The sequence below is a fragment of the Psammomys obesus genome, unplaced genomic scaffold (assembly GCF_907164565.1).
Source record: "Psammomys obesus unplaced genomic scaffold, mPsaObe1.curated_primary_1811, whole genome shotgun sequence".
NCBI lineage: Eukaryota > Metazoa > Chordata > Mammalia > Rodentia > Muridae > Psammomys > Psammomys obesus.
In genome coordinates, this window is record NW_026596046.1 from 37532905 (window position 1) to 37542402 (window position 9498).

Sequence of the window (9498 nt, forward strand, 5' to 3'; positions counted from 1 at the left end):
GGATAGTTTTGGCAATTCAGGGTTTTTTGCTTTTCTGTATAAAGTTAAGATTTTTTTTTTCTTTCAAGATCTGTAAAGAATTGTGTTGGTATTTTAATGGGAATTACATTTAATCTGTAGATTGCTTTTGTCAGGATGGCCATTTTCACTATATTAGTCCTACTGTTCCTTGAACATGGGAGATCTATCCATCTTCTGATATCTTCTTCAATTACTGTTTTTTAGAGACTTACAGTTTTTTTTTTTTGAACATGTCTTTTACTTGTTTGGTTAGAGTCACACCAAGCTACTTTATGTTATTAGTGGCTATTGTAAAGGCTGTTGTTTCCTTAATTTCTTTCTCTGCCATTTTGTCTGGTCATTGTTATAATTCACATGCTATTTTAATATCATTTTTTCTTAGCTTATTGCTCTAGCTAAGAATTTAAGCACTGTATTAGTAAAAGTAATGAGAGTGGAAATCTTTGGCAAGTTTATTATTTTATGGGAGATATATTTTGGTTTTCTCCATTTACTGTAAATATTGGCTATTTTAATCTTACATATTGTTATATATTCATTAATTCTTTGATAATTTCATGACATGATTTTGATCATAATTATTCTGAAATCCTCCCCTTACATTCTAAATTAATTAAATTCACCCATACCATCGTGTCTCTCATAAAATCACAACTGAAGTACAGAGAATTAGTGACTTTGGAATGTTCAGCCACAAATGGGACATTTTATCATATTCCTCCCCATGTCTCAGAGGTTATAACTAAAAAGGTAATGAAACATGGTTAGAGCCAGAAGTCAAAAGGGATGGAGCAAACAGGAGTGTGTTCTGTACAATACCAGGACAACTGCACTCGTCAATTCATAGCAGCTGTGGTTGTCTAAGCAGTGACTGTGCGAGCTCAAACCAGACATCAGCGTCTATTTTTAAAAATGCTGATTTTCTCATAACATCTGACATTTTCTCACTGTAGAAAACACATTTAAGAAGTTGTCTGCACAGGAGCTCCACAAGGAGAGCAACAGAACCAAAAAATCTGGACACAGGGGTCTTTTCTGAAACAGAAACTCAAACCAAGAACTATTCATGGCGATAACCTAGAACCCTGCACAGATGTAGCCCATGGCAGCCCACTCTCCAAATGGGCTCCCTAGTAAGGAAAACAGGGGCTGTCTCTGACATGAACTCAGTGGCTGGTTCTTTGATCACTTCCCCCTGAGGGTGGAACAGGCCACAGAGGAAGACAAAACAGCCAGTCCTGATGAGACCTGATAGACTAGGGTCAGATGGAAGGGGAGGTGGACCTTCCCTATCAGTGGACCAGGGGAGGGGCATAGGAGAAGAGGGAAGGAGTGTGAGGTTGGGAGGGGACGAGGGACGGAGCTACAGCTGGGATACAAAGTGAATAAACTGTAATAGATAAATAAATAAATTTTAAAAAGAAGTTGTTTGCATATTTGTAAATATTTGCTTATCTGATCAGTGAGGAGAACCTAAAATAGGAAGGGACATTTCCATGGATGGGTTATGACTAAAAGCCCATGTTAAAATTCACCTTGATTACAACTTTATTTGAAGTATCTTAAATTGACATGAATTGCTTATTAATTATCCATTAACTTTCATGATACTCAGTGAGTGATTGGAAATCCAGTGTTTTATTCTTACCTCTATTCAAATCACTCTTTTGTGTTTTATATTATTTCAGTTATCATCAAAACAGAGGTTTATTAAAGCAGTTTATATATATATATATATAATGTAATATGATGTGATTATATATAACATAATTATATATTATATAATAATTATATCAATTAAAAATATACATACAATTATATATTATATATTATGCAAATAACAATGCACTCTTCCTGACGTTTTGTTCTCCTCTGCTATCTGCTGTGTGACAGTTTGCTGCTTAGATTTTACCTTGCATGTCTTTCAAGTCCTTTTCATCATTGGTTATAACTGAGAAACTCAGATAATGCAGCACGGAATATATACTTTAAAATAGGCACCGCCTAGTGTTTGGACTACTGTAATGGCTCTCATGTGTTTGACTTTCAAGCTATCTTCAAGCAATTGATTGTTTCCAAGACTTCTTTAAGCATAAGATTACATACAGCTAAGGAGACTAGTGTGAAATTGTTTCCATTTTTATGCCCTTAAAAAGACTCTTCTGCTAACTATGACAAAACAAACCATTTAACTGAATGGCTAAAGCACCTTTGAAATTTCAATTGGCAAGAACATGCGTAACCCTGGATAACTGATCCATTCCAGACACCAAAGACAGATTACTATGTGATCTCAAATGACTGTGTAATCTCTAACTGTTGAAGAAGAGAGTGGAGTTGTTCCCATGGGCTGAGAGCTGGAAGAAATGGGAAGATGTTAATGTTGGCCAAAGCGTAATAACATTGTTCTAAAGTGAGTAAGTTCTAAAGACCCAACGTATAAATGGTAAACGTAGTTAGCGGTGCTCTGATTTATAACTGAAACTTGCTAAAAGTGCAAATCTAAACTGTTATTACCACAAAAAACTAACGATACAAGGTAATAGATGGTCAGTTAAGCTCGTTGTGGTAATCATTTTACAATGCATGCATACTTCATACGAGCACATAGTCGATCTGCATATTTATACTTTTTAGTAGTAAATTAACCCCCAATGACACTGAGGATAATAAAAGATGGATTTCTATTAAACAGGAGAAAAACAGTGACACCTGAGACACATTCATAGCATGACTTGTGCTCAACTAGCACTGAAGTTTGAATTGTCATACACTGGCGAGAAGTCTCCCTCAGACACATTATCTATTTATGAATCAGTCTTTCATAAAGCAAATAAATAGTAACTAAATGCCTAATTCAGAAAAGATAATGAGCTTATAGTAAAAGATGCACATTGCAAAGAGACAAATACTTGTGCTATAAAGATTACATCTGTTTATGTAAATACTTCTATATCAAAAAAGTTACAAATCTTAACAGTGTTCTATGACATTTATTTCTTCTGATCTCTAGTAGAAGTAATATCTGCATACACCTGTAAAGGCACTAACTGTTTGCAGTCATATGCTCAGTTATAATAATGTCTACCTTATGAGTCTTAAGTAGTATGCAGACTAGAAACTGTAACTCACTCCATATTCTTATCCCCCAATGGGAGAGGATTTAGTGACCCCTGATATGCCCAATGCTTCCTCCACCAGACCGGAAGATGCGCAGAATCCTCAGTCGGATCTGGTTGGTCTTTATGGTATAAACGACTGGGTTGAGCACTGGAGGAGTGAGAAAGTGAAGATAGGAGAGCAGCACACGGCTGCATGGAGAAGCCCTCTTGCCAAACCGGTGGATCATGGAAAGGCCGATCATAGGTGTGTAGAAGAGCAGCACAGAACAGATGTGGGAGACACAAGTGTTGAGGGCTCTGAGGCGCTCGGTCTTGGAGGCAATTGACAACACTGTGTGGAGGATCAGCCCGTAGGAGAGAACAATGAGTACCGAGTCCACACCCAGGGTAGAGAGGACCACAAAAAGGCCATAGGCGCTGTTGATGTGGGTGTCAGTACAGGCCAGCTTCATAACATCCGGGTGCAGGCAGTAAGAGTGGGAAAGCTGGTCCCTCTGGCAGTAAGGCAGCCTCTTCAGCATGATGGGGGCAGGGATGTGGAGGCCAATGCTGCGGACCACAATGGCCAGGCCCAAGCTGGCGATCCGAGCGTTGGTGAGGATGGCGCCATAGTGTAGGGGACTGCTGATGGCCACAAAACGGTCAAAGGCCATGGTCAGCAGCACAGACGACTCCATGATGGAGAACGTGTGGATGAAGAAGAGCTGGGCCAGGCACACATCTAAGGCCACCTCCCTAACACCCAACATGTAGATGGCGAGCATGCTGGGCAGTGTGGAGGCAGACAGGCCCAGGTCAGTCACGGCCAGCATGGACAGAAAGAAGTACATAGGCTGGTGCAGGGAGGGCTCTGACCTCACAACCCACAGCATCAAGAAGTTGCCTGCCAGAGAGGCGGCGTACATGACGCACAGAGGAATGGAGAGCCAGACATACACGGCCTCGAGGCCAGGGAGGCCGGTCAGAAAGAAAGAGGCGCTCGAATGGTTGGAGTGGGACATGACAACTATTATGAGGGGCTCCAAGGTCACGTGTAATCGCAGGAACTTAGCCCGGGGAGTTTGTGTTGGACCTTCTGAGAACTGGTCTCACAGAATCTTCAAACGTTTCTCTCTCATCCAGACCTTCCGGATTATCTCAGCATTTCTTCTCGTTCATAATTAATGACCCCTTTTAAAAGGATGAATTTGCTTAATTGTTAGGAGAAAGTTTTTGTGCATAACAAGTCTCCATAGAGAACCATCTGAAGATATTTAATTCTTAAATTGGAATCTGGTATATGTCTCCAGAAATGTGCTAAAAGCATGCCGGTTCCAAGTCTGTCCTACACAGATTGGCAACTGGATCCGAGCTTCCTCCCAGCCCAGCCATTTTATCAGATCTGCTCTGAAGTTCGGGTTCCCCTTCCTGTCAATCTCATAACATTCCTCCCAGTTTCCAAAGAAACAACAAAAATGAGTTCTGTTACCTTTTTCTTCCACATAAGAAAACATACTGCTATAATTCACTACATATGTCTTTCTCTTAAAGCACTTTATGAAACTATTTTATATGACCTTTAAAAATATTTTCATTTTGTTTTATCTTATTTGCATAAATATTTTGAGAGTATGGATGTACAGCGTGTATGTTCCTGGTGCCTGCAAAGGTCAGAAGAGGGCATCGAGTCCTCTGTAGTATGTTTGTAAGTCACCATGTATGTGCTGTGACTAAAATCCTGGTCTTCTGCAGGAACAGCAAGTGCTCTAAACAACTGAGTCCCATCTGGGGATAGGGGAGTAGGAGATCGGGATGGATAACTTGGGTCGGGGGGAGGTGATGGAAGAATTATGGACGCTTTGTGTATGTGTGTATAAACCCAGTGCAGTGAAAACCTCCTGGAATCTATGAGGGTGACCCTAGTAAGGACGGCTAGGAATGGAAGATACAGCCTCTGAACTGGCCATCTTTTGCAGCCAGTCAAGGCCTTCAGTGGTGGACCTGGGTTACATTCAGTCGGGTTGTTGGACAAGGAGGTCATGTGACGATCCTTAAATAATACAGGCTGATGCTAGCACAGATCACTCTCTGAAAATGGATAGTGGACTCATATTGTTGAGGATAATTTCCACACAGCTTATTGAACTCACAAAGGTTGAACTGGTACTTATTGAGCCTTTAAGTTGGAGTTCTCTATTGAGAACCTCAGAGATCAGGGACCTCACAGAAGAGGGGAAGGGAAGGCTGTAAGGGTCAGAGGGGATGGAGACATGAGAGAACACGGCAGGCAGGGCTTACATAAGCTCAGAGACTGAAGCAGCCAGTGTGGCCTTACATGGGTTTGCACCAGGCCCCTTGTATACGTGTTATGGCTGTTAGCTTGGGGGTTTTGTGGGACTCCTAAGAGTGGTAACAGGTGTATCACTGACTCTGGTCTGCCCTTCGGACTCTTCCTCCTATTGAGTTGCCTTGCCCAGCCTGCATATGAGGGATTTTGCCTTGTCTTATTGTACCTTGTTTTGCACTGTTTGGTTCTTGGAGGCCTGCGTTTTTTTCTGAAGAGGAAACAGAGGGGGAGTGTATTTAAGGGAGAAGATTAGAGGGAAGAGAACCTGTGGCCAGGATGTATTGTATGAGAGAATAATTCATTTTCAATTTTAAAAAGAATTCAAGTCTATAATTTTGTCTCTTTGTCTATAAAAGGAGAATTCCAGACTGGAAACAATTCTGAATTAACTATTTGAATTATGAATAGTATGTTTAGTAGCTGAAGACAATCACCAAATTGTAATAAACATCCTGAAAATAGTCACCGAAATATTCTCATTAAATATTTTATTTTATTGCTAAATTATGTGAATATTTGCTTGGTTTAGTACTATATAAGCTGAAATTCTCATATAGTCTTGTTTGTGTTTTGTTGTTCTTTTTCTTTCATTTCTTGAATGGTTTTGCTCTTGTAACTTATCTTCTTGCCCCTCAATTAGATTATTATAATTTTATAAGTGAAACTATGTTGGGTTCTGTTTTAAGATGCAGAGATTAGAGCTATAACATGTTCAAATAATAAAGGGAAAGGAAGGATCATGATCAATACGATTTCCAATATGTGGAGAAAATAAAACAAAGGAGAGAGAGAAGTGTCCTACTAGATCAGAGGTTCTCAACATTCTCGTGCTGTGATTCTTTAATATAATTCCTCGGGTTGTGGTGACCCCAACCAAAAAGTTATTTTGCTGCTACTTCTTAACTATAATCTTTTACAGTTATGAATTGTAATGTAAATAGCTGATATGCAGATATCTGATATACAACCCCTGTGAAAGGGTAATTTGTTCCCCACAGGGTAAGAACCACCATACAAGACTGGGAATTTGAGGAATAAGAGGAAACATTCCATAGCGAGAGGATTCAGACCACCAAAATCAAATGACTCCCTTAAGAACACTCCGTGTCACCCAGCAGGAGAGGCCAGCTTCCTACTGCAGTAATGTGTACTTGTTTGCTCTAGAAATGGTGATATGGGATGAGTAGTTTTATAGTTTTAGTACAAATGAAACTTGTACATCATGCAGCAGTTTAGGTATCTTTTAATCCCCAGTGAGTCAGTGTTTTCTGGATCTAGGCCTTACCCTTGGTGTTTCAACATTGCCTTGAGTAGACTGTGTTGCATTCCAAAGTCTGAACTGCTGCCACAATTCTTCACCAGGTAAAGAATTGCAGTGTAGACAGCAATTGGTTGCAGTTGGCAAAGACCCACTAAAATAGATGTGAAAAAGAATCAGGGCACAACAAAGTTCAAAGGTGATTCCAGCAAGCACATTTGCCTATAAATTCAGATATCTTTAGTATTAATAAATAAACACCAAAATTATGATTATAATGCCAACAGTTTCCATAACATTTAATGGAAAAAGAAGAAAGTTTCCACTAAGGTAATTTATATGGCGGATAATCTCCCAGGCTGTTGGAAGTTGATGAAAATTGAAATTAGCACAAATATTTGAGAACCTTCACTGGGATGATCTGAGCATCCAAATGTTTCTGTGTCAGAATAATTCATATGCCCAGATTGATGTGTTTCTTTAAATCAGAGACAATATTTTTAATGAGTTGAAAAGGTCTCATTTGACCTATAAATCACAGTTACAAGGGTAAAACACAGTAAATGTCCTTGTAATATTTTCAGGATTTGTTTCTATTCTCTTTTGGAAAGAAATGACATGTGAAGTAGAAAGGGAGCAGACTGTTTCTGTATATATTAAACTCAGATCCTGCCTTGAAGAGAAATTGTGATTGTATATACTCATCCTTTGGTGTTTTAATTATTTACACCTACTTCGTTGAGTGTGAGGATTTAATAATAAGCAGAGGAATATTTTTGAAAATTCAGACCATCTGTTTCTGGTTGTAGCTTCAACACAAACATAACAGGAGAAATAGAAGTTGGATAAAAATAGCTAAACATAAAATTTTCTCTAAAAATGTCAAGAAGGTACTATGGGATCACTTGTTTGGACAGATTCTGCTTTTGCCTTGCTGGTAGAGTTTCAGTTAGTTGAGGTAGGATGGGAATAACAAAGTGAGAAATCCACATAGAAATTTCCAACACCAGTGTCTTTACAATTAGAATAAATCTTCTTACATCCATACCAGAATAAGAAAATCATAAAATAAAATGTGCTTGTCCAAAAATATTCTTCTGTATATTACATATCGATATACACATGTTTATATATTTGTATCAAATAGATTTAATCTTTGCACAAAAGAAAATTGGTGAATTGTATTACTTCATCTAGAACACACACACACATACAAACACACACGGAGAGTAAAAATTGCATAGCATCCCAAGTGTTTAGAAAGTAGTTAACTATTATTAATATTTGCTTAATGTCTCCTATTTCTCACCTTAAAATATACCAGGTGCCTTTCAAAGATAATTATTCAAAGATATGAAAAGAGCTGTGGTCAACAGGGCTCAGCATGGACTTATTCACTCAGGTCATACCTCTTTTACCTTCTATCTTAAAAGAAGAAAAAGAAGTTAAAGTATTTCCCAAATTAGCAGCGCAGCATGATGATTCTGTTCTTGAAAATGTCCGCAGTTCTAGCTCCGATGTGCTGAAGTGCAGAGAGTAAGAGTTCTGCATATTAGCACGCATGCACGCTATGGTTCACTGCAGGAATCGATGATACTGAGTTGTCAGTCTAACAATTTTGAATTTAAATGACTTTTTTTTGCTACAGAAAGACATTTTAAAAGTCATTAAGAAACCTACCCATCAGATTCATGATGTCTGAAGCAAAAGAGACTTTTTAAAAATATATTCTAAATAGTCAGTGACTTTACTTCATGATCTTAGTTCAAATGTTTTAGCATTGTTGTTAATCTCAGCAGATGGATTTAGCCCTTTGTTTTTTTCAAAATTCACATTATTTACCCAAAGGGAAACAAGGATGGAGAACATGTCTCTTGCTCCTCATGAGTCCAATGGCAGGAAGTGTTCAGGGAAGAATAATTTTACAGCAAATTAGCCAATACCCAAGTTGTCCCCTGATGTACACAACAGGGACCATGGGTTTGGTGGCAGCCAGTGGCTTTAATTACGCCATTTAAAACAGGTTTCACAGGTGCTAAGGAGACCCTGTTGTGATTGTTAGTGGGTCTTCAACAATCTGAGTCTTTATCGCAGCTGGAGACTCCTTAAGTAATAACTATGATTCTATGATTTACTAATGATATTCAAATACATAAATATATATGAAAACAATTTCTAAATTCTTTAAATGGCTCATTAAACAGCTACTCAATTAGCATCAAGTCTAAGCAATAAAATATTCTATCATGTACTATAAATAATAAAAGTTCCATAAAATGAAGGATATCTAAATTTTAAAATATAGCTCTCAAGTTGGACAGAAAGTAGAAAATGAGCCAGTGTACTAGGCACAGAAGGAAGATAACTCATGCTGTTCTCCTCTTAGAAAGCTTTGTGAAGCAATATGTTCACAATATAAGAAAAATCAGAAACTGAGGTCTCAGACATGGGCTTACTTGTTTGGCAAGTCGGTGACACACATCGAATTGGAAATTTATAGTACCCACAGGTGCAGCAGTATGAAGACCTTTCATGGGGTAATTAACAAGTGGCTCTCTCGACTTTGAGACCTGCGCCACACACATCCATGCATGGATCTGCAAACATACTCAACACCCCTGAAGAGGGATATCCTACGCTCTAGGAATGAATGCACTGCATTTTTTATGTATATAATAATGTTGTTATACTGTCTTTGAAATAGATTAGATAGATAGATAGATAGATAGATAGATAGATAGATAGATAGATAGATAGATAGATAGATAGAT

At 38.4% G+C, this 9498-nt stretch overlaps 1 protein-coding gene across 1 annotated transcript; it reads right to left on the bottom strand.

The window, feature by feature from the left end:
• Positions 1–3184: 3184 nt before the first annotated feature.
• On the bottom strand, positions 3185–4144 carry LOC129688649 (olfactory receptor 51G2-like). Its single transcript, XM_055623600.1, has one exon. The coding sequence runs from the start codon at positions 4142–4144 to the stop codon at positions 3185–3187; it is 960 nt and encodes a 319-aa protein (XP_055479575.1).
• Positions 4145–9498: the final 5354 nt, after the last annotated feature.

Excerpts from the sequence above, each read along its gene's own strand:
- LOC129688649 (XM_055623600.1), bottom strand. The coding sequence starts at position 4,144 with ATGTCCCACTCCAACCATTCGAGCGCCTCTTTCTTTCTGACCGGCCTC.